The sequence below is a fragment of the Sphaerodactylus townsendi genome, linkage group LG06 (assembly GCF_021028975.2).
Source record: "Sphaerodactylus townsendi isolate TG3544 linkage group LG06, MPM_Stown_v2.3, whole genome shotgun sequence".
NCBI lineage: Eukaryota > Metazoa > Chordata > Lepidosauria > Squamata > Sphaerodactylidae > Sphaerodactylus > Sphaerodactylus townsendi.
Window position 1 is genome coordinate 41335340 of NC_059430.1, and position 25028 is coordinate 41360367.

The following is a 25028-nucleotide window of genomic DNA, read 5'->3' on the forward strand; positions in this document are numbered from 1 at the left end:
GTCACTGGGAAAAAATGTCTTCTGTACATGAACACATGGAAGCTGCCTTATGCTAACTCAGACCACTGGTCTACCAAGGTCAGTATTTCTCCTCTGACTGGCAGAAGCTCTCCAGGGTCTTAGGCAGAGATCTTTCACATCACATGTTACATGAGCCTTTTAAATGGAGATGCCAGGGATTAAACCTGGGATCTCTTGCATGCCCAGCAAATGCTCTAATACTGAACTATGGCTCTTCCCTATGAAATAGCAGCAGGAAAGAAGTACGAAGGGAGTAGGGTCACTGTTTGGAGAAAATGCACTTGCTTTCCACTCTCATCATCATTACCTTCCCCAATCCAAAACTACCCCCCCTCCAGAAGCAAACCAATCCCAAGCCTATTCTTGCTCAACTTCCCTCCTATACTACATACCAGTTTGCAGATGCTCCCAATAACACAAATATATTTTCAGTCACTGGTCCTGAGGGTACTGTGCTAAATGCAATACTATCCACAGCATTTGCCTGAATCCAGTGTTGCTAACTTAGACAGTGCTATTGCGTGGGCTAAAGATAGATTTAATAAAAATGCTAGCTGAGCTTCCCCCAGGTTACACTTGTGCAGTGGGGCTTACAATGCTGTGAAAAGTTTAGCAATTTGGCTGGTAATTTTTGAGGAGTGTTGTACATTTCTGTAATATTAAAGATGTGTAACAGACTTCCCTCTGTGATATACCTCTGAAGATGCCAGCCACAGATGCAGGCGAAACGTTAGGAACAAGATCCACCAGACCACGGCCACATAGCCCAGAAAACCCACCACAACCAGTTGAATCCGTCCATGAAAGCCTTCGACTATACATTGTTCAGTACTTGTTTAGGACAGGATACTTTAACTTCTTACAGTAATGATACTGTTACACATTCCTTGTGTTGCTTTCAGTTTTCTTGGAATGTAAAGCTGAAATCCATTGGACCCTCCCAGCAAAGGAACACTTTGGCCTGATTTTAAAAAATGCTGAACTCTCCCCATCTTTTCAGAGTCAGTGAGCCCTGCAGGTGATTTGGCACCTTTGAAAATGGAAATCAGCATTAAAAAAACAACCCTACCCTAACGCACATTCAAATGTGTCCCTTTCCTGTAGAAACAGCTATTTCTGTCTGATAAACAACCCCCATTTTGTTTCTACTGGTAAGAAATGAAATATTAAATAATCCTAGCCATTCATTAGAAGAGCAAATTAGTTTTCTCCTTTATCTTAACGGAGGGCATTGGTCTTCAAAGCACAAAAGGTTTTGTGAGGTGAATGTGCCACAGTCATCACAGCAGGGGCAGGGAGAAGGGGAGGCCTGAGGGGTGTGACCCTCTCACAGTGTGCTGACGAAGGGGTCAGGGTGAATGTGTTCCGTTTGCTGTTTAAGCTGGAAGTCAGCCAAGAAGGCTGAGGTACAGCAGCAAACTCGGGCATTGTGCAAGATTTTATACCCGATTATTCTTGGCCACTATTTCACTGCTTCATGTGTTTGTGAGCAGAAATAGGAACAAATGAACTTGCAGATGAGGAAACAATGGTTAACAGCATGAATCTGAAAAACGAGTGGAAGGAGGAGTGGAGGAATATCCAGAAAGGCAGCAAAAGAAGAATAGGGGAAGAGTATTTCATTACCGGTATATGTGTGTTGCAAAATATTTAGTATATGAAAATGCCATCTCTATATGTGTATGCACACAAACCTAGCAGAGAGTCCCAGCACTATTTCCATGAGCAGTAGTGGGACTAGGAAAAGAGAGAGATTAATGCATCTCTTATCTTCTGCCCCTGGAGGATCTTAGTTGTGCCAGTCATCCTACATCCCACCTGTGGAAGGTGACAGCATTCAGAAGCAAGCCAAAGCCAACCACCAAGTAGGACTGGTCACACGGGACAGGCAGGAATATCACCTCAATGCTCTAGCATATTGGCTGAAGTGTTTGGGCCTGATGTACTTAGGAAACCATCTTCTTCCTTGAGTTGCCAGGTTTCCCCCATCCCCTGGCCACTGGATAGGGATGACAGGGTAAGGTTACCAGATTCAGGTTGGGAAAGTCCTGGAGATTTGGGGATGGAGCCAGGAAAGGACAGCAACCTCATTGGGGTAGAATACCACACAGTTCACCCTTCAAAGCATCCATTTTCTCCAGGGGAATTCATCTCTGTCATCTGGAGATGAAGTGTAATTCTGAGGGATCCCCAAGTCACCTGGAGGCTGGCATCCTTACTTCTTCCCTGTGTTTTGTTCAGCTCCCTCCTCCACCTCCACAAAGGCTAGTAAAAAAAAACTGGAGAAGGAACATTTCTAACCAGATAGAGGCCATCATTAACTCTTACTTAAAAGCCACAACCACAGATACATAAGGCCTGGCTACTGCCGTCCAGCAGTAAGGTGAAGGCTCTCCACACAAGTTTAGATGCCTTGTCTTTCCTTCACTATTATTTCACAAATTGTATGTCTGAAATAGGTCAAGCTAAGAAGGCATTCTCGGTAGGTGTCTACAATTCTAGAAACCCATCAAAACCTCTTTCAGTAGGTCCAGGGAGACTCAGAATCAAATCACTCCATCATGAACCCTATCTGGTGACCTTGGGTCAGTTACTCACATCCCAATTTATCTCACAATGTGGTTGTGAGGCTAAAAACAAGGAGGGGTACATACACTGCCGGAATCTCCTTGGTGAAATAGCAACATAGAAATGTAATTAATTTATGAAATTAATTCTTTTCACTTGAGCTGCCTTCTGCTGACTGGGAAAATGCTGCTGTCATTTTGGACTCTGGACCACCTCTGCTTTTCTTTCAATAATCTTCTCTAAAAAGCCCTTCTATTGAAATTACTGGTATTATTCAAATTATTTAATTGAAACTGTGAGTTAAAGGCAGCTCATTGAAAACTAATGGAGAGACCTAGTAATTTTTTAGTTATTAAATTACATAAAGTACCCTGAGCCTTTGGGAACTGCTCAAATTTTAAGAAACTTCCAGGACTCACTGATAACTACGTCCAGCCCTGCTGAATTAGCTGCCCAGGTTCCAAGCACAAAAACAAAACCAATCAGACTGCTTGTCAGAAATATAGAATTGCTACATTAGATTATTTAACAAAGTCTAGGCTTGTGCCAGCTCATTTAAACTCTTTCTTCTTAAGTTAAGACTGTTCACCTTGAGTTGTATGTGGGCTGTCTACAGCTTTCTACTCCTGCCCTTTGAATCCAGTTATCTCAATAATTGAAAGGTTTCAGCACAGTCATAGCTTTCAATGCACTGTCTCTCAGCCTGCTGGCCGTCTCCACAACATTCCAAGCACGGCAACATCAGTCTCCTTTTCACAAGAGTGCGCAGGGATTCTCCTCCCTTCACAGCTGACTCATGCCAGAAATTACACTGCCCTGAAAGAGGAAAAGGCTGCACCAAAAACTACTTGCATCTACTATTGAGGCTGTTGAGGTGGGATCCAATGACTCAGGCTCCAATTCCCTTTAGTAGCCAAGTCTTCCGGGATAAATGTCTCAAGATTATGCCCCCCACCACACCCTCACCCACACAAAATCTCTTGGATAAAGATAGATAGTTTCTGAAGACATGTTAGAACTTGTCTTGCTGGGTTCTGAGAGCACTGTATACTTTGATCAGCCTTGTTTTTACATTATTTTCGGCACAATGTTGACCTTAAGGGGCCAGTTTCCATGCCCTGCAGAGTTTGATGCTGATTACTACAAATTTGTGGCCTTCCCTACCTATTTCAAAAACAGGAATAGGATGTTGATTTTTCTCTGAATTATAAACAGCTGTGTAAATCTTTTGCCTAAGTGCAGGACTTCTAACAGGAACAGAATATCACTAGTAATAAAAGGGACAACAGAATGTATTGATTCTGTATTCTAGGGAACAATAAAAATTACCACACCAAGGCTAAATATTATAGCCTTTCTGTGTTCCCATTCATATCAAAATTCATATCCAACTATGCATTAAGAATAGAAAATATAAATTGCTAGATTGTGTTCTTAATGCATAGCATAAATAGTATTCTTAATGCACAGTCAAATGATATGAATGGGAACATAGAAAGGCTGTAACGTTTACTAAGCCGATTTATCGTCTCCCAAGATTCGACACGCAGTAGTCTCTGTGCAAGTGAACAAGCCTGTCATTTCTAGGATGAAATGGGTGGCTTATCCAGAATTCCCCATATTCTTATGATTTTGTGACTGATACGAAGAGGATCTTTTTCTACCGCATGTGACTCACTGGTCACCTTCAAATACCCGATTTTTGGGACACTCATTAGGATCCAGATTGTCCTCTCATTTAAGAGACGTTTCTGCATTTTGCTCGTACACTTTGCCATGGTTTGCTATGTGTTTGTGTTATACTAGTTGATATGCTTTGACATTCTTTTGCTTTTTCTGTTTCCACATGAAATATTTATTTTTTGCATTTTTTGCCTTAGCTTTAGAGTAGTTGGTTTTCTTATTGTTCACTAAATAGTTCCGCTGCACCATTGTTTTTCTAGTTTGATTCTTTATTTTATACACTATTAACTAGCAAACTTATCACCATTTAAAATTCTAGATTGAATAAGTTTTGTCCATGCACATGAGCCAAAAGATTGCGTTGCAGCATGGGAGCAGGGACCTCTACAGTCAGGATGGCCGTGGTTCCCTAAATCCACCCAAGTTGTATGGGCCAATGGAACACAGAAATATGTTGCAAGAATAGGTACTTCTGGAACATTCTTGCACCACCCTGAGCAAGAGGAGGGTGAGAAAGGGAGATTTCTAGTCAAGAGAATGCAATGCCTAGTAGACTGTGAGATAGCAGTCTAGCTTGTACAGTATCAAGGCTAGACAATCATTGTGGCCCAAGAACAAGAGGCAATGACTGTGTGTTGGGGAAGAGGGAAGGAAAAAAATTAGGGTTGTAGTTGGCCACACCCACATAAATCTACGTGGTCCCTCCTTACACACCGGTAAGGATCTTAAATAAGGTTACCATTATAAAGGTCAGTATGAAATACCATTGTTTTGTTTGTGATGCACACACTTGGGAATGTGATTCAATGGGTGAAAATGTCTGATCTGAAAAAGATGTTTTGTGAACTAGGGTTCCTCGTGCGGCACAAGGGCATCATTGGCTTCAAATTTTAATTTCAAATTGTTGCTGCTCTGAAGAAAGGCAGTCCTTCCTCTGGATACTGCTGGCATTGAGCCTGTCATTTTGCCTCCTGGCTGAGCCTTTCCCAGCTGACTACAGCCCTTCTGGGGCATAGCAACAGAGGCTTGTCTGCCATCCCTTGGCACACGTGTCGATGTGTGCCTGCCCCTGCACTATATAGCAGTTAACACTCTTGAGCCTTTTACGCTTCCAGAGTCCAGCCCTTCCAGTATGGAAAAGAACATTTTTCTTAGTCATACAAACAAGGGCTGCAATATTGTCATAGCACTTTTATCTAGCTGAATTAACTTGGGACTGCTTGGACTATCATTGACCATTACCACCCTGCCACGTTTTAAGACATCTTTCCAAAGGAAAGGACATTGAAAACTAGCTTTTTAGTTCTGTGACTGCGCTGAACGCATGCTAAAGAACAGCATGGCTACTACCTGTTATAACAAATTCTCATGAACTGAAACCCTTTTCACTGAGGTCATGGCTGCATACGCATGTTGCTCTTATTTCACATTTAGTGTATAAATGGGCTGCAAAGTTTCCAGCCCTTGTAAAACAATTTTTTACCTTTTTTAGGTATACTTGAAAGCATGATTTTTACCATACCTAATTTTTGGAAGTCACACACCCAACCCCGTGTCACAATGTTGTACTTACTTTTGCATCAAGTATTCTGATGCTTCTTTTATTTGGATTTTGTCTGTACCATGAACTTACATGATTTTGTGCTAATTACTGTTTATCTGGTATTCCTGTAGCTGCAGTTTGTTCCTGCACTCATGATCAAACTTGCAAAAAGAAAATAGGATTAAAGAAAAAGACTACTCTTCAAATGACACATCCACAAGGTTAGCCATTTTGGGGAGAAAGGCAGATTATAAATGAAATGCACACATTACTCAGCTGACATTATCTTCCAGGCCTTTGCCATTCTCTTTCACATTTAGAGGGAATGCCTCTTCAGATGGCCCTCGCCAGCAAAAGTTTATACAAGTTCTTGTACCAAAAAATATGACTAGGCACTCAATGTTTAACTGAACAAACTTGCTCAGCTAATGGTAGATGTACCTGAAACATGTATTACAGATGAACCACAAAAACATTCCACAAGTAAATAGTGTAGGGTGGTGTGAACCTCATGCTGCTTTAGGGAACTGGAAGACTGAACACACACAAAAATCAATGGCGCCTATATGGTTTTCAGACCAAGTAGGAAGTAGATTCTAATGAAGCAAGGCCCTGATTTCGGTCTTTGGGAGGAAGTCTCACTGAATTAAATGGGACTTATTCTCCCAAAACATTGCATTACACAGTGTAATCCTATGCAGCTACTCCAATCAAAGTCTATTTCTTTCAACCAGTTAGAGTAACTCTGCACAGAACTGTACTGCCAATCTACTAAATGTTTGTATATTCTATGCTTTGTGGAAATATAGTTAACTGACTAAGGCTATAATCCTGTGGGGAGACAGTTCTATGAATTCAGTGGGACCTGTTTCCGTGTGAACAGGTATATAATCAGGCTGTTAGAAGTGCAGCTGTCATGGCAGCCAATTTGATGTTGCAATCCCCAGCAGTATTGTCTGGCTTGTACACAAAGTACGGTCATGCCATTTCCACAACTACATCCTGTGCTCTCCATGGGCTGTGCCTCTAGAAAGCCCTTTCTCCCAGTGCACGCTAGAGCACCTTCCAGGTACATAAGCCACAGCCAGCAGAAGACAGGAAATAGATATGATGCCCTCTTACAAATCACGGGGACAAGAGGCTATTATATATCATGCTTTTAATACAAACTTAAAAAATCTGGAACAATAGAAACTGTACAGATTTGATCAACCTTTGTTGTTTTTAACTAAATCTCTAGACACGCCAATGTCCTGTTCCAAAATATTGCACAACTTTCTGAATACAAAACTCTGATTGTATTCCTCCTTCGCTAGAGAAAAGAAAAAAGAAAACACCCCCTCTGGATCCCTACTCAATGGCCCCCTGACTGTTAAAAAAAAGAAAAGAAAAACAAACAAGAGAAACAGCATGGACCTCTGCATTAAAAAACACACATAATTCTGTCTTCTTTGCGCTCATCCATTCTCTAAGATCACATGTTGTTGATTCACTCTTCAAAAAGGGTCAGGAAGGAGGGAGGCGAGGGGAGAAAGGAGCTTTCACTGCTTCTTTTTTAAAATTTTCCTGAAAAAATATTTTTACTCTCCTCTAAGAAAAAATCTTGAAAAGAAAAATTTTCAATTTTTTTACGTTAGAAATATACATATATTATATATACCTCTTACATTTTACAAATGTAGCAAATTATTCAATATAAACGGACAACAAAAAAAATTAACACAAACCCATAAAAATAAAAGTTAAAAAAAATCTCTTTTTTTTTCTTCCTAAGAAACCAGGTAAATTAGTGCAGGTTTTAAAAATAAAATCGAAGCTGAACATCTAACTCTTGAGACAAGAAGACCAAAAAAGAGGCCGTGACCTTCATTGCCGCCAGCACTGGAAATACTTCTGAAGCACATCGGGATTTCCGTTAGGAGATGGATGTTGGTCCCTCCCCTTTCCCTCCTTGTGTATGCAGACTTCTTTTCCACAAGCAGTTAGCAGGATAAAGCAAGGTCAAACATCACACGTTGCGGGTGCTAGTGAGGTTCCCCCTCCCCCTTCAATGCGTTAAAGCCTTAGAAGAGCACAGGATCCCACCCAGGCAGTGGCTCGTTGCAGCTCTTTGCTGCAGAAGTTACCAAAGGAGATTATACCAGGGGGGATAGGAAGCCAGCAGCTCTCCTAGTAAGGGAGATGGAGTTCAAGTCCAGTGTAATAGCTTGGCAGTCTACAGTACATTCCAGAGGGAGAAGTGGGCGGCAGTGGTAATGTTAAGGGGAAAGGCAGACAACAATTGCTTTTTGCTGAACAGGTCTCAAGCGTCTTGTTCAGGGTTTGGACCTTAAGCTCCTGGAAACTTCCCCATCACACTACTGGCTGACAGTGTATTCCCTCTTCAACCACTCAGTGGGTAACAGAAAAACAGATGACCATTCTTAGTGTCCTTTTCCTCAGCCCAGCAGAGGATGGGTGAGAAGTAAAAAGGGGTCCAGGGAAACAAAGGGAATCAGGTTGGAGGCACCTTGAGAACATCTGCTGCACAAGCCCCAGTCTTTACCATTTCTATTCACATCAACAGGGCTTTAGCAGCAGACCTTCTCCATGAATCATATGCCCACCGTCTTTAGTGCTTCAAGGCTAGAGCATCCTTCACAGGAAGAGAGATGCTTAAGGCTTATACAGTCCTGTAGGGCATCTTCAATTTAGCTTTTGGAGAGATTCGGAAGTCAGTCTCTGCCCGAATAAATGAAGATCCTCTAGAAGAACAAATTGTAGCTTATGTAATCAAAATGACTTTGCCAGAGAAATTGCTAAAACAAGACTTTGTGCACTCAAAGCATGCTGTGGAAGACCCCTCCCCCAAAATGGGTGGAGTGGGAGACAAATTTTGAAGCCTGAAGTATACATACCAACTCCCTCCCCTCTACCCACGTTCGCTACTTTCACGGTGACTCACTGAAAGATTTCTCAATTGGAGGGCGAACTAATAATCTCACAAAGGCTTAGATGGCCAAATGTTTACTGCCAAAAGCAGATTTTGTCATCGTCCACAAAAAAACTCACTCTTAAAGGCCACAACTTTCCCTGTTTTCCAGGCTGCCCTCTCCAGCAAGAAAGGGGAGATGCAGGGAATAGCATTAGGATTCCTAGCTCACCAGCAACAGTAAGGAGAAGGACAGGACAAACAGACACTCTACATTCATATCACAGGGAACCAACCCTCTCTCCTCACCTCACCTGAAGTCACTTGGAAATTCTACAGCAAGCCCACTCCATCTCCAGGGCAGAGTCTTGAGATGGAGCAAGTGCATGCTCGACCTGATATGTGGGCAGCTCTCCCATACAGGAATGCCTGCTTCCTTTCATGTGAAAAAAATCATAAGGTTTTTGGTCGAAGTCTTAGAAGACATGAAATTCAAAGTGCAACCCTTCATGCCGCCCATCCAGAAAGCAGTCTGTAATATTTCCCTCTTCCTTACCAAGAAATAATGCTCAAATAATACTTTCCACAGCAGGAAAGGGGGCAAAAATCTTTCCTATGAGAACCAGTGGCTAAATGCTCAGCTGTCAACAGAAGAGCTCAGAGCCCTAGAAACCCAGGTGGTTGGTCCAGAGGAACATCAGTGGCTGCTGCTCAGGTACAAAGACCATAAGGACTGTGCTCGCTTCTACAGCAAACAGGGATCAATTTTTCTTGTATTTTTCTTTTCAGATTCTAGAGCCCTCATTTATAACCACAACTGTGGTTCAGTTACCCTGGATGCTTAAAAAGGATGATTTTGAAACAGGAAACACTACATTAAATTGTCCCCAACAATGCTGTCCCTTTAGCACTTTGCTGGGGCTTGAGGGACCTATAAGGAGAAAGTGACTTCACTACAAGGCCTTGCCAACACTAAGCACAGGTGGGAAAAAGACTGTTACTCTCTTGTGATAGGAATACAAATGAGGGCTACGAGAAACGAATGCATGTCCCAAATTGTCCTCTAAGAAGTACTTGAGAATTCACAGATCCAAAAGCAAACTAAATCCACATCTAAAGAGGAAGGGGAATCAACACATCTGGACTCAAAAGACATGACAGTGCCCTGAACAAGACCATTCTTACAGTAAGCACATTTGAGAACCAGTTCCAAGGAGCAGCATGGGAGACAAAGTGATGCTGGCTGACACCACTGCTGGGCTGAGAAGGATGGATTCCCTCATTAAGTTTAAGAGAATGGGTAGGAAAGAGCACAGGAAACAAGTTTTTTTTTAAAAAAATTCAGTGCTTCAGCAGCGTTCCCCGGCATGACGCAACGAATCAGGGTTTGTCTCTTTCCAAGAAGCTATATTTATAAGATTTCAAATATTTCTAATTATTTTTCTCTTTTTTTGGAAGTTATTTTCGCCAGAATACTCTCATGGCGGTCAGTTGGCCAAAACCACTGGCTGGAACGACTGGCTGGGATACTGCATGGCATTCAGATTGTAGCTGAGTCCTTCCACGAAGGGCGTCTTCTCCAGAAAAAGGCTGTTGGTGCTGCCACCAAAAACCTGAGCCATATCAAAGCTGCCGCCGCCACCACTGGCACTGAACTGGGATGCAGGTGGGATGCCGCCTCCCTGGTTCTCGGCAGCTACGCCATCAAAGAAGAGGCTGCCAGCTCCTGGCGAACCACCATTGTAAACAAACTCCTTGGCATTGGGGGAGAGCTGAGACTGAGGAGCTGGACTGCCCCCAATGAAGTTCAGAGAATGCATAGACAGGGAGAGGCCTTTGTGCTTCAGCAGGCCATTGGTGGGTGACCGGGCCAAACGCTGCTGCTGTTGCTGCTGCTGCTGTTGCTGCTGCTGAGGGGCCCCTGCGTTATTTGTGCTGGCTCCAGCTCCTCCGCCTTTCTTCATCTTAGTTGAACCAAACTTTGTGGCAGCAAAAGTGGCAGTGGTGAAGGTGATGGGCTGGGCAGAGCGAGGGATGAAAGTGGGGCTAGGAGACTGGCCAAAAGATGGGGATGGAGAATTGGACAAGGAGTTGTCCTGGCTTCCAATGGGGACAAACACCTGGGCATCAGGGTTGAAGCTGCTCTTGATCTCCTTGTCCAACTCAGCTGCACTGCAGCCCTCACTGTCATCCAGATACAAGACCTTGACTGATCCCTTCTCTCCAATTTGGTAGGAGACCTCAAACGGGTCGATCCAGACACTCAATTCTTCAGGGACATTGGCCCGTACGTCCTCAACAGCCAGACCACTCCGCTTGGCAGCCAGTTCCACTACAGGGTCCACTGTCTCCCCAATGTGAACACAGCGATAGCCTGAACCCTTCAGAGGCTTCTCTGGGTACCAATGGCCTTCATATTTCTTCTTCAGTAGCCGCTCTAGCTCTTCACCAAACAGGTCGGCCCGCCTCCGTGGAAGCTTGTTGTACAGGTAGGAGATGATGAAGTTCAGAGCAACTTTGATCTCCAGATGCATACTCCCTTCACAGCAAGCAAGTTAGGGCAGTATATTAAAAGAGACAAAGGACACAAACATAGACAGATTTTGGCTCCAAACAACCCTGAAAAGAGAGGGGGAGGGGGAAGAGAAGGAAAAAAGGAGTAAATATGCATGTTTTGTTTCAGCACATGGTTCAGACATTAGTGTCTGAAGATTAGACAATGTTATTCATGTTAAATAAAGGACTATTAGAACACCCAAGTCAAGCTATGAGATGGGTTAACAACCCAGGACACCCCCCCCCCCAACACACACACACAATCATTACCACCAGGGCTCTTTGTTTAGTATGTTTGTTTCAAGACTCACCAAATGAGAAGGTTCTGCTCACACTTCAAAATATGCCAGACATTAACTATGAGAACTCAAGGTCAGGCCTGGCACAGGGTTAAAAACAAAGGGAGGAGGGGCAAAAAACCTTGCTGCTCAAAATCAAGAGCATCCTCCTTTCCTATTTTCCAAGGACAAAATTAATATAGTTAACATGTCCACTATTTCTTAGCAGCCTCTCTAGAGAACTGTATGAGGCAGTGCACAACAAATTAACAATAAAAGGTAATCAGCCGTTTAAAATAGCCAAACAGCACTGAATCATAACAATCTAAAACTAACATAAAGATGAAACAGCAAATGCAGCCTGCCATGTGAACATTAAAACATGTTTGTTTTTGCTTTGTAATCAAGTATTTTCACATTTTGTATCACAATAATTTCTTGAGGCTCTTGAGTCACAATCTTGATTTTCTCCATAATACCAGATAAACTTCCACTTTTAGCTTTCATATTAAAGTGCATTAAGTACAAATCACTGAAATTATGTCTCTCCATGCAAGTGGCAAAAATAATGCCCAGTGCATCTAGGTGTGTCACAGTCCTTCAGGTCATGGCATGTTTCCATAATGACTGTGCTGAAGGGCCTGCCCAGATGCAACCAGCAGCCACCTTTCAGGTGGTGGCCTATAGTCTTAAGCAGCCCTAGCCCCATTTTAGCCACCAGGACATAATAGAACTCTCAGTGTCAAAAACAAATTGTGTGAGATCTATTAAGTGTTTTAAGAGCTTGGACCAGCTTGGACACTCAAGTAGTAAGTACGTAACAAAAGTATGGCGAGCAGCCATCTGTTGTCATGATTGTGTCAAAAACAACAACAATTATCCAGGTAATGAACAGAAAACCACTCTCTTAACTTTCTGAAGCCTAATGAAATCCATTACCAACAAAAAGTCTGTTCTTGAAAGGCCCAGGAACCCCCATAAGGTTCCCAAGAAGGAACATGTATTATTTCCTTCTGCACAATTTCGCCTAATTCCCAAAACTAGTGTGCCAGTACACCCTTGAATGCTATTTATGTTAAATAAAGGACTATTAAAGCATCCAAGTCAAGCTCTGAGATGGGTTAACAAGCCAGGACACACACTCCCCCATCATTACCACCAGGGGCTCTTTGTTTAGCAAACAACTCAGTTAAATGTCCCCCATGAAAAAGAACACCATCTATTAAAAGTGAAAAGCTCATGTGCTGCATTATCTATTCAGCAGAGATGCAGCACACCCAGCATTTAAGCGGCAGCTTAGTCAGATGCAGACCTGCCCTATGCTTCCTTAGAACCTTCTCAACCACAAACAAAAGATACTCAGAGATGCCAGCTAAGCTGGGCTAAGCATACGTTTTCAGTTTAGTTCCATCAACATCTTCTGATGTGGGTACTTGGAGCTAAAAGGAAAGCTGAGTTTCCCTCAGGAACTGGGGACTACATCAACATTAATTAATTACAGCATAAAGAAGCAAAAAAAAAAGCAAGCAGGTTAGTTTCAGAACACCAGCACTCAATATTTATGCCAATTTATCCAACTACTACGGCATTCAAGGGTGTACTGGCACACTAGTTTTGGGAATTAGGCTAAATTGTGCAGAAGCAAATAAATAAATAAATAAATAAATATTACTTTTCAGCAGAACTGAAAATTGCCAAACAACCCCCACCTCACAGAAATCTGCATTGAAGTTTATGTCTTTATCTGTAAAAGATGATTTGGGGACTCATCTATAAGTTCTATGCCATTTGTGTGGTCAACAATTGCTATGTTGAACACAGTATTATTTAGATTACTTCCTCTAAATTCACCCTTCTCTCTATATCATCATTGAGTGGTTTCTGACAGCACAACTCCAGATTTCAGAGCTTGTATTTCAGGAGTTACCAGACCAAGAAATTTTATTACAGTTATTAGATTTCGCCTGTTAAAATAAAAATGGAAATCGTCACAGGAGAAATCTGAGTAATGCAAATTTCAGAAAAGGTCAATGACCAACAGATAGTTTTTTGACTAATGTATAGGCAGGATATAGATCCACCTTCCAGTGGATTTTAGGCTAAAGAGCCACCATCCTGGAACACACAAAACTGGAACTGAGAACTATGAAAAGTTGAGCTTTCACTTCCCCAGGCACACAACCTAACTTATTTCTGAGAATGTATAAGTCACCTTCAATATTTATTTTTCAACAGAAAGAATATAAATTACATAATAATAACATGAAGCGTTTGAAACATCTTCAAACTGACAAAATCAACATTGGTCAGATTCCGAAGGCAGCCTTGCTGAGATTCACACGAATACTACGCCAATACATTGCAACTTCCTAGGCCTCTGGGTGAACCTCGAATTGTAATGAAAGGCCAACAACCAGCTAAAGAACTGGCAGTTGTGATATCAAACAAAATAACAATTATTATTATCATTATTATTATTTGTGCAAGGAAGCCAACAAAACTGTAGATCATGTACTCAGCTGCTGCAAAAAGATCACCCAGCCGGAGTACAAACAGAAGCGCAACTCAGTGGCCAAGATGATCCACTGGGATTTATGCAAGAATTACACTAGGATAGCTAAAAACTGGTAGAAACACTGTCCAGAGAAAATTCTGGAAAACAAGAAGGTCAAGTTCTTGTGGGACTTTCAAATCCAAATGGACAGTGTTGGCAAATAATAAACTGGACATCACAGCGATCGAGGACAAGAAAATGACCATCATTAACATAGCAATACCTGGTGACAGCAGGGACACTGAAAAAGAACATGAGAAGGTCACTAAATACCACAGTTTGAAAATCGAGATTCAGCCACTATGGCACAAACCAGTGGAGGTCATCCAGTGGTAATCAGCACCCTGGGTGCCATTCCAAAAACACTAAAGCAGCACTTGAAACATCTTCAAATCGACAAAAGCAACATCTGTCAGATTCAGAAGACAGTCCTGCTGGGATATGCTGATACATTACAACGTCCTAGGCCTCTGGGTGAGGATCGAATTGTAATGAATGGCCAACAACCAGCTAAAGAACTGGCAGCTGTGATATTAAACAACAACAAATTTTTCAAGTCCGGGAGGACAACAGATGACCGGAATAAAAATCTTTCATTTCTAGCCACCAGGTTCCTATGTAGCTGTAATTAATTAGGAACCAGATGCCGTAATTCAGGCAGCATAAATCCAATACCTCTTTACAGGGAGACAAACAGTAGTAGACAAATATATTTTCCATTAAATAAACACAATGACTGCATCTATCAGTTCCCTTTTGTCAGGATAGTGGCAAACTTGAATCTCAACCAATATTATTCAGATTTACTCAGAAGTAAGTCCCAATAAGCGGGACTGACTTCCAAGGAAAAGTGTTGGAATTCCAGCTTTAGGACCAAAAATACAGTTCTCTGATTTAGACATGCATTTCCAACTAAAGCTATACTATGATATTCAATAGTTACAGCTACCAACAGCCAATCATCAGTAACAGGGAGGGAAAAACTATTAGATCAACTCACTAAAAAAAGCATTTGAACTTCAAAAAAGATTTTTCAGAGTTTGTTAACTCTATTTTAAATCTGAGAGTATCAACAAAAGGCACAAAAAGAATTAAACATCAAATGATCCCATCTAACTTGGCACAAGTATCTTTCATACAAACTTCATATAAGAAAGGGGATTTATACAGAATCAAGAGCCACTGTTTGCTTGTCAGCAAAATAAGCTCTACACGCATCAGGGTCCCTTAATCCCTAGATTGCTAATATGGCAACCTACTCACAGGGGACATCCGCAGGTGGCAAACCATAAAACAGAACTGAATCCCTTGTACTCCTCACAGAATGGCGTTCAAAAGTATACATTAAAGTACCTCAGGACAACCTATGACCCCAAAGATATCAGAAGTAAGTAGTAATGTATTTTGCATGTGACAATTACAACCACCACATTCAAAATGAAATAACAAGCTCCAGGCATTAGCCTATGATTTGGCACATAACAATCCCCATTAAGTCTATTGTGTCTCAGAAATATAGCAGTGTTAAGCTATTTTTTCAGGCACACCAAGTATGTACAGCAATCCATTCATACCAAGTAAGTCCCTCTATAACATGGAAAGAAGTATGACTAAATCATGACCTTGGTAGCGAGGCTTCCATACTGTTTAAAAATGCTCACAAAGACCGTCTGGAAAAAAACACCTGATGCTACCACTGTGAAGTGAGATAATGACTTCAATTACTTTGAAGAAGTCTGAATTGCAAGAGCTGTCTTCTACATTTCCTTGGGAAGCTCCACCCAAATGAGAAAACAGCCTTGTGCTAGGCACAAACCAACCCTCCATTTCAGAGGACAACCTGAATAGTGGAGTAGAGAGAGGCGGAGGTAGCCTATGTGGAGGGGAAGGGCAAGGCCCAGGGAGACCCATATTAGAACCACCATTGCACAATCCACACTCTTCTGCCAAAAGCATTTGCGTACGTGGGCATATTTCCTAGGCTGCCCCCCCTCCTGACGCAGGAGAATTGGCTGTACCTCGTTGGAGAGGATCTGCTCCCCTCAAAGCTTTTTGTGGTGCTCCACCCCTCCCCTTCAATTGACTCTGCAGGCCGACAGAATCCACCAAGGTTGGCCAAATCAAGCTGTTCGATTGACTCTGCGAGGAAATCTAGGCACACATTTTCTCAGCCTCCCATCCGTTCTTCTTTGACCAGGGTAACCTGGGAATTGTAGTATATAGCCAGCCCAGCTTTCCTTACACCAACAAGCAGCGCTCGGGCAACTGACCTACTTTGCCTTTTAACTACCCTTCTCCACATTTCTTGCGCCAAAGCTGGCCCAGACAACGAGTGCTCAGTGGAGGACAGAATTTTCCAACGCGCATGCGCTCTCCGTGCTCTATTGCTCAACTCAGGGGCAACCCCCCCCCATGCCATTTTGCATTGTTCATTTATATGTAAGGCCATTTCTCGCCCTCCTCCTCTGCTTTTGCATCCAGGGCTGGGGAAAGAATCGGCGGAGGCTGTTTCTGCAGGGGGTTTGCAAAACCGCATCCATCTCAGACATTCGCCAGTACGCACCCGTCTCCCTGACTGCTAGGCCCACGGGTAGGAAGAGTGGGAAAGATTACCCATAGACAGGCCCTTCTTGGAACAAATCTGCTTGAGAGGAAGCTTTTTCCAGTGAGTTCACTGACAGCCACCCCTGGACAAGCAGGCTGCCCACTTGGGCATGCAGAAGGCTTCACCTGACAGCTAGGGAGGAGGAGGAAAGGCAGAAGACAAGCTCAGCCGGTCTATTCCCTGTTCCCTACCTGGAAAACTCCCATTCCAAGTGGAAAAGAAGTGCGCCCACCTTTTTGGGGAAGGGGCCCTGGAAAGGAGGCAGAAGCGGACCACGCAGTCACTGCGACCCAGTGAAGGTGACTCGGCCTTGACCTTTATCTCCGCCACCTGCCAGGCCAGACACACACGGACAGGGGGTCCCGCTGGGCCACCAACCCTGCCAAGCCTCCCCAAGAAGCCAGGTGGTGAAGTTAACCACCACTACCTCGGCCCTCTCACCCTTTGGGCAAAAGGCCGGTCCAGCCCCGTCTGGGCCTAGTGAGCTCTCGGGGGCGCCTTGCTGGGCCTCGCTCCCTCCACACAAGGCTGGTGGAGGATCGGGCGACCCCCAAGCCGCAAAACTCCGGTCCACCTGCCCCAGGATCTGCCTCCCACTTCCCCCCCATTGAAGTCATTCAAGGGATTTCGCCGCGCGTCCGGCTCGGGGGGGAAAGGGAGGGGAGATCATTTCTCCTCGCCTCACAATTTGGGGGGTGAGGCCAGTGTTTGTGACATACGAAACCCCGACGAGGCCCTCGTCCCCCTGCCGAAGAAGGGAAGGAAAGTTCCAGCATAAAACCCAACGGAACCATCTCTTCTGACAAAGCCGTGCTCACGTTCCGTATTGATCCGGCTTCAACTAAACTGCACAGAACAGGAGCCCTTCCTCCTCCCCATCCCCGAAGATTTTCCTCCGTGACCCCCCCCCCGCCCCCCCCCACATACAAAATTGGCTGGGTTTTTTGTACAGGCAGCGCTTTACAGGACCACCGGTCGGCTGCCGGTGGTTCCCTTGCTTTAAAAAACCACCCTACGGAGGGAGAGAATATTTTATTCGACGACTTCGTTCTGCAGGTGATCATCTGGATCTTTCAAGAAATCCACTCGCGGCTCCAGAAAAAACAAAATGGTGAACTGGAACATCCCCCCCCCCCCCCCATCGTTTCAGACCCCAGACACGCAAAGGAGCCTTTCTTTACTCCTAAAAAAGGGGGTGGGTGTCACTAAGAACGAACAATATTACGACTGGGGATGGGACATGCAAAGGGAAGGTCAAGCCGCAGCCAGCACCGCCAAATGCTCTCTCTTTCTCCTCTCCACCAGAATCGGCGCTCCGAGGGAGAGCAGAAAATCGCATTCAGATATAGCGATCAAATCGTTCTGCAAAAAGAGGGGCAGCCTGAACCTAGAATGATCCGGGGCGGGGAGAGGAAACAGCCCTTCGACCAAAACCAGAATATCCTAAAAACCGGAATCTGAGTGGCGTGGCTCCCCCCTTTTGCCCCCCCCACCCCCCGCATTCGAGCGACGAGCCACCACTTACTTCTTCCTTGCAGCCCCAGGTGAGATGGTTGGGGGGGCTTCTCGTTCTTTCCAGGGTGTTTCTCGAGGGTTTCTTTTTCGCAAAGTGCTGATGTGGTGGTGGACGTCCGATTTTTTTCAATCAAATGGATGGTGTTCAGATAACTTCTCCCCCTTCTCCAGGCCCAATCAGAAGTGGGGTGGGGGGGATGTTGACTCGGGCGCCCCCTTCTTCCTCCTTTCCCTCCCTCCGCGGGGAACTGGACGCCACCCTCGCCCTGGCCCAAAGTGAGCAAAGTAAATGAAAAGTTTCACCCTTAGCAACCCTGCGCAAGGATACTCTCTTCCACACCCAGGGTGACGCGTCCTGCAAAGGACAAGGAAAGGGGATAGAGAAGGAGAGGGCGGGCGGGCCGGAACTACTTCTCCAAACGCCAGCTTCAGATTAACCCGCTTTGTGCCGAGAGCTTCGCGTTATTAGAGAGGTCTAGAAGAGCCATCGGAAAGGAATGCGCGTTTTCTGCTGCTGCGTTTTACGTGCGTTTCAATTAATTCCCTCTCTTCGAGCTGGTGTTCTAGTGGTCCGCCGTGAATATCTTCTGACAGCCAACAAAACTTGCAGACTAGTTGTTCAGATAAGTTAGATCAAAGACAATTAAATGCGGATTAGACTTCTCCTTCCTTCTTTAAATTAAATGTGAATATGATAGGGCAGCACAATATGGCGTGCTACAGTGGCACTTTTCCATAGTATTCTGTTTAATCTGGAAGAACCACCACCTTTTAGGACCATATTCGCCATCAATAATGGGTGGTCATACACTTGGAGTGGTTAATAGGTGAAGTCCTCTCAGTGCATTTGACCTCCAGTCTGCATTACTACTCGTTAGTATGGAAGCAAGAAACTCCACTAACTGATCGAATTGTTTTTCTGTATTTTGTAATCCACCTTGAGTCTCAATGAGAAGGCTATAAATGAAGTAAATTAATTGATTTTGGAGGGATTAATGCACCATACATATCCTATGTAAGAAATACATCTTCTGCAAGCAGATTATTTGGAAGTAAATCCCACTGAGCTCAAAGCTGTTTACTCTCAAATAAGCATGCATAGGATTGTAACCTTTAAATGAAAATACTTCAAATATTTTACATTCAGGAAAGATCCTATAGATATCTGTGCATAATCCTTATATATCTTGTTATATCCACCAGTCCACCAAAGATTGCATTGGATTGAAACTGAATTGGTCTCTTTCTATCACTACAGTAGATGTCTCCTAGCTTTTTTGGGGTCCTAGATTGCATGTGTATATTTGTGGTACAGAAAATGAGTTGTTTCAGATTTTTTTAAAAAAACGTGCCAGATGGATAGCAAAATTTATTCATTTTAGGCTCTGATCATAGGCTTGTTCAGTGTGGCTTTGGGGATGTAGTGTGCAAAACTCCTACCCTACAGTGGGCTGTTTTCTAACTGCTTTACTGAAGTCTAGGGCCTCACTAAAAGCACTTCATGAAGTTTATCTCTTAATATGATTTTTATCATCATTTTAGTCAAAGCTAAAATGCATTATTAGAGCGGTGACAGTTTTCTGACCTATAAGAACAGTGGCTAAGAGAACCAAACCAGATGGCTTAACAAAGCTATAAATGCGTTTGTGTGAACGGACTGGGTAAATTCGAGGATTTGGGTTACAGTGTTGTTGTTGTTCTCATCTGTTCAGTCAGATCTCTCTGTCTGTTTATGTTGTACGTACCTCTCCAAGGAGAAGCTTGTGATGGAATACATTTGTTCAGTATTTCATCAGGATCCTGTTTTGTTTGAGCAAACTCCTGTTTGCTATAAACCCAACTATCCATCTGGAATTTTCTTCAGATTACATACATTTTATTTTGATGGATGTTAAAATACACAGAAAGTAACTCGTTTGGTGTTCAGGCATGTTCCTTTTTGTAAGCCCAAATAAACTGGGTGCCGCATATTCTGTCCTCTTTTCAGAGTGTCAATATAGATTATGGAAAGAGGTATTAAATTCCATAGATATAGCACCCCAAACCACTTACGCTATAAGAGCAACCGTGTTGAAGGGAATGGGGCAACTGTTTCAGCCACCTTCTCAAGGGAGGGCCTTAATAATGTATTTCTCAGATCACCTTAGCAACTATTCCATGAGTACTCACCAAAACAGGATTGGCTATGTTATCCTATCCAGTCATGGGCCTTTTAAATCTCTGTAGGGAAAGCTTCTTGTCTTTTCTACCTAGAAGCAATCCTAGCTGAAACCTGGCTGCAATCGGCTTTTTGAGGTAGGAGGAGATTTGGAACCCGCACCAAAGGATATGCTTAAAAATTGCTGCAAACGGCTGTTAATTTCTAAAAAAGAGAGAAGTTGCTAGGAAACCAGTGCCTGCAATTTGGATTGCTATGGCATTTTAAAGATTATTTATGATGGCATAAACTTTCTTAAACTGCTCCTCTAAGAAGCCTGACATGGGCTGGGACCTGGAGACCCTTCCTTGTAACACTTAATGGGGAGAGGAAGAACACAGTAGCAAGAAACGGGCAAGATACCCATTCTCCAGGGAGCCCTTTTTTATTGTATTGCAAAGCATTGCAATGGCTTTCCATGGCTTTTCCTGTCTCTGACGTTTAAATCGTATCTGTAGGTAAAATCTAGCCCACTGACCTCAGATTAAGAGTTTTCCATCATTATAAATCGGACTGTACCCATGACATAAAATGAAAACATTTGGATCTAAATTCGGAGGGGGTCTAATTTAAGCGGGGTGCCAGGCTGTTTTCCTTTGACCACACAGTTTACCAAGTGCACGCTCTATCTGGCCGTTGGCATAAGATTTTAGTGCAGTGGATAAATTTTTTGTGTGTGATGTGTGTGCCATCAGATCTTCTAGCTTGTTTTCTTATGCGAACAACTGGCTTAACAGAAATGCACACATTTTCCTGTTTATTTTCATACTGCAAATGGTGGAAGATATGCAAATTAGCTCGCACCCCCTAAACAAAACCCCACAAGGCAGGGATGTTAGATGGCATTTTAACTATTCATGGTCACATTTCCCTGCTCTGAATTACGGTTACCACTCCGCACCATTTAGGAACTACTTTTTTCGCAGTGCGCCTGTGCAATGCTTTCATCGACGTAACTTCAGACGCAAAGATTGAGTTAGGAAGAACAACCCGCAAGCGGTAGAAACGCAGGCAAGTCTAAAAATAACAGCACTAAGCTAGCAACAGTCTTTCCATTGGATGGTGATGTCAGAGGGAGCTACAGATTGGTTTATTGCATTAACCAATAGGCAGAAAGGGGTGTATAAGAGGTGGATGAGAACTTAAGTTGCTACACCAAGGCTGATGGGAAGTGTAGTTTTTATTAGAAGGCTATTTAGGCCGAAGGTTGCCAAATTAATGTTTCAGAAATGTGGGTCAAAAGTTTGCGATGTGGCATTCGTAAAAAGGGATATAAATGATATGTGCCCACACGATGTTCCATTTTGAATATCACCCCCACCATGTGTCAAGAAATGGATGCATTTAGGGTACACAGGATGAAAACAGAACCTGCCTGAGGCTACTTTCGTTGAACACCTTAGGATCGTGTAGCTTTCTTCAATCAATTGCATAGTCTTTCCCATTAACACCACTGGTTTGTGCAATATAGTACTCACCTTAGGTACTCTGTTACTTATTACAAGTAAATATATAACATCTGCAGTAAAATGTTCCAGGGGAGACATCAAAACACTAAAAGAACCGTTTTGCCAGTTACTCTAATGGCTCTGTCCTAACTGTGCCTGTTCAACAGCTTTACTTGTTTTAATTAGACTTACTTGTGAATCAATATAGTACTGGTACAATCCTAGAAGCATGCATACTTCTGTGTAACAGCTTCCAAATCAGTTCACTGAAGGGATACTGTGGGGAATTTATTATAGAAGCATTATTACTGCATATATATTAAAATGTAGTTTCACATTTTAAAAATTTGATCTCCTCACCCCCTGTGCTGTACAACTTGTTAAACCAATGGAACCTGTGCAGTTTCTTGTGCACAGTAGGAGAGCGTGGAAATCAGCAAACCTGCTACTCCAGACAACAGAACAATAGCATAAAGATGCCCACAAACCAGTGTAACCTCAGCCAGATTGTGTCTCCAGTCCTAAACACAGTTATCCGGCTCTATAGAGGGAACACTCAAGAGGGCTTTAAAAAAGGTAACACCCAACTTAATAAACAGATTTTAAAAATTGGACTTCCACTGGACTGAACTGGTTTAAATTCTGTCATTTTCATTTGATTGGATTGCATAGTCAACAGTATATTTATTAAAATGTAGCCAATGCTCCTATAATAATTGCATGTCCTGTTTTTGTTGTATGTACTTGCCACGTAACGACTTCATTTTCAGAGACACTGTGTGTACCTGCAAATACTGAAGTTAGGTGGGTGTGTACTAGAGACCAACAGTACGATTCTAAGCACAGTTATACACTTCTCCTCCCATTAACATCAATAGGCTCAGGAGAGTTTAACTGTTTAAGACTGCACAGTAAGCCTGTGCAATAGTGGTATCTGGAACATGGATTCCCCCCCCTCCCCCTGGGGTTCACCTGTCACAAAGTTTACATTCTTTAAAATGCCTGTTGAAGGCATTTTTATTTTTCCAAATGTTTCAGATCCTCTACACTTGGTTTTTACTACCCACTCATTCTTGTTTTATTAATGTCCTTGCAAAGCTCTGTAGCTTTAAAAAAATTTTTTTTACTCTGATTTTGGGAAGCTCCTGTTTGGACCTGACATGTATTGGTTTTCTTGTTCCTGAACTGGTTGGGGTAACACTGCTTCCAGGGACTGGTATGTGAAAGATTTTAATTGGCTATTTTAATTTTAATGTGTGGTAAATGGCCTGCATTACAATTTGTAGAAAGACAATATGCTTAGAGAGACTTGGATATTTAAACAAGCAGTTCCCAAGTATTTCAATAAAGGAAGTGGGAGTGGATCCACCTACCTTCTACCTGCACCAATAAAGGATGTCACCAGCATTTTTTCCTCACATTTTATATTTCATCTCATCGCTATATAACCATCCCAGCTATAAACATTACTGTTAAAGAAGCAAGTATATCAGTCCTAAGTACATTTATTTAGAGGTAATCCTAGTATGTACACAGCACAACAGTTTCCATACTCTAAGTCATCAGTTGCCTCTGTAGTAGAAACTCAGTTATTTTTGACAGTGCAATAATTTGTCTTATTTCAAGACAGATATGCACACACATAAAAATGAAAGCCAGATCTAACATCACATGTCCACTCCTTAACATTTAGTCAATATTACACCAATAAACCATATATAAATATAAAAAGCTACTCTTCTGTCACACTCGTTTGTCTGGGACTTTTTAAGAGAAGGAAAGATCAGTCAGTCTATAATTGGATATAATTAATGCTCACACAACGCACAGCATTCTTTAACTTCACATCACCTGACACCTACACCCATCAAAATTAGTTCTTTCCTGCCTTCAAAATGAATAAACAGCTTGCCAAAAATCTCCTACTTAATTACTGAGAAGGTATAAAAACATAACAGGTACCAGAGGCAGACATTCATCCAAATTATCCACTGATTTAAGCCTCTCTTTTTGTATAACATGAGCCTTCTGTAGAATGTGCACAGTTGTGAGTAGAAAGACAAGGCATTCTCCCATCTCGTTTTCCGCACACAACCCTCCAGGTGGTGCATGAGAGGCTTTGTATTCACCCCCACCCCATCAAGTTGATTAGCCACGCTGTGAATTAGGGGGGTAAGCCTATTTTCCTCACTGTCTGAGCTTTCTCTGAAGTGCCTTCTGCAAACACACCCTGCCCCACTTGGGAAAATATGGCCAGACAGTTTTCTTGGGGATAAATAAAGCAAAAAATAGATATAGTGCTGTCAGATCAGACCTACAAAATTACAAACTATAGTATACCATAGGCTACAATAATGCTTCAAGTAGTCTAAGTTGCAATGCAAAGATGAAGTGCACATTTAATTTACACATATACATAGATAACCATGCAATATGAATCCAAAGTTAATGGGGAAGGAATATCCCTTCAAAGCATAAGGTCCAATTTGAGCATCCAAACATTGAATGTCCAAGTAGTCCAAGTGGATGAGCCCCCTGGCTCTATGCCAGTTTTTTGGAAATATTAAATCTACTTCTTCAGCATAGAACAGTGTGCAATTTGACTCTTAGCCACGCACAAACTTTGCAAGAACGTTTCTATTATGAACATAAGTTATATTTACATTCCTCTGACTCCAAGAAAATTGCAGACAATTCTTGACGTTGTTGGGATAAAGTCTGAGAAACCCTTGAGTCACGCAGCACCTGAATATAATGCATCTAATCATATCCATTGTAAGATCGTTATATGTAATGTACAGAAAGATGGTTGGGCATGTGATTGAATGACTCACGTCATTGCTAGTAGGTTATTATGGGCTCCTTCATGTCTTCTAACCTGAACCAATTCAAGGCTGGTAGTTGTTATGAAGCCTTTCTTGGATTGGACAAAGTTGCAAGTGTTTGTGCTACCAAAATGCTACCAAATCCCCTGGCCCAGATTGCATTCATCCAAGAGTTCTTAAAGAGCTCAAGCATGAAATTGCTGATGTTCTCACATTAATATGCAACTTATCCCTGAAATCTGCCTCCATCCCTGAAGACTGGAAGATGGCCAATGTCACACCAATCTTTAAGAAAGGGTCTGGGGGGACCCAGGAAATTACAGG

The 25028-nt window shown here is 42.8% G+C and overlaps 1 protein-coding gene across 1 annotated transcript; it reads right to left on the minus strand.

The window, feature by feature from the left end:
* Positions 1-6957: 6957 nt before the first annotated feature.
* TOB2 (transducer of ERBB2, 2) lies at positions 6958-18552 on the minus strand. Its single transcript, XM_048500552.1, has 2 exons — positions 18245-18552; positions 6958-11345 (listed from the first exon to the last, which is right to left on the minus strand). The coding sequence occupies exon 2, from the start codon at positions 11258-11260 to the stop codon at positions 10214-10216; it is 1047 nt and encodes a 348-aa protein (XP_048356509.1). The 5' UTR covers positions 11261-11345; positions 18245-18552; the 3' UTR covers positions 6958-10213.
* Positions 18553-25028: the final 6476 nt, after the last annotated feature.

Excerpts from the sequence above, each read along its gene's own strand:
- TOB2 (XM_048500552.1), bottom strand. The coding sequence starts at position 11,260 with ATGCATCTGGAGATCAAAGTTGCTCTGAACTTCATCATCTCCTACCTG.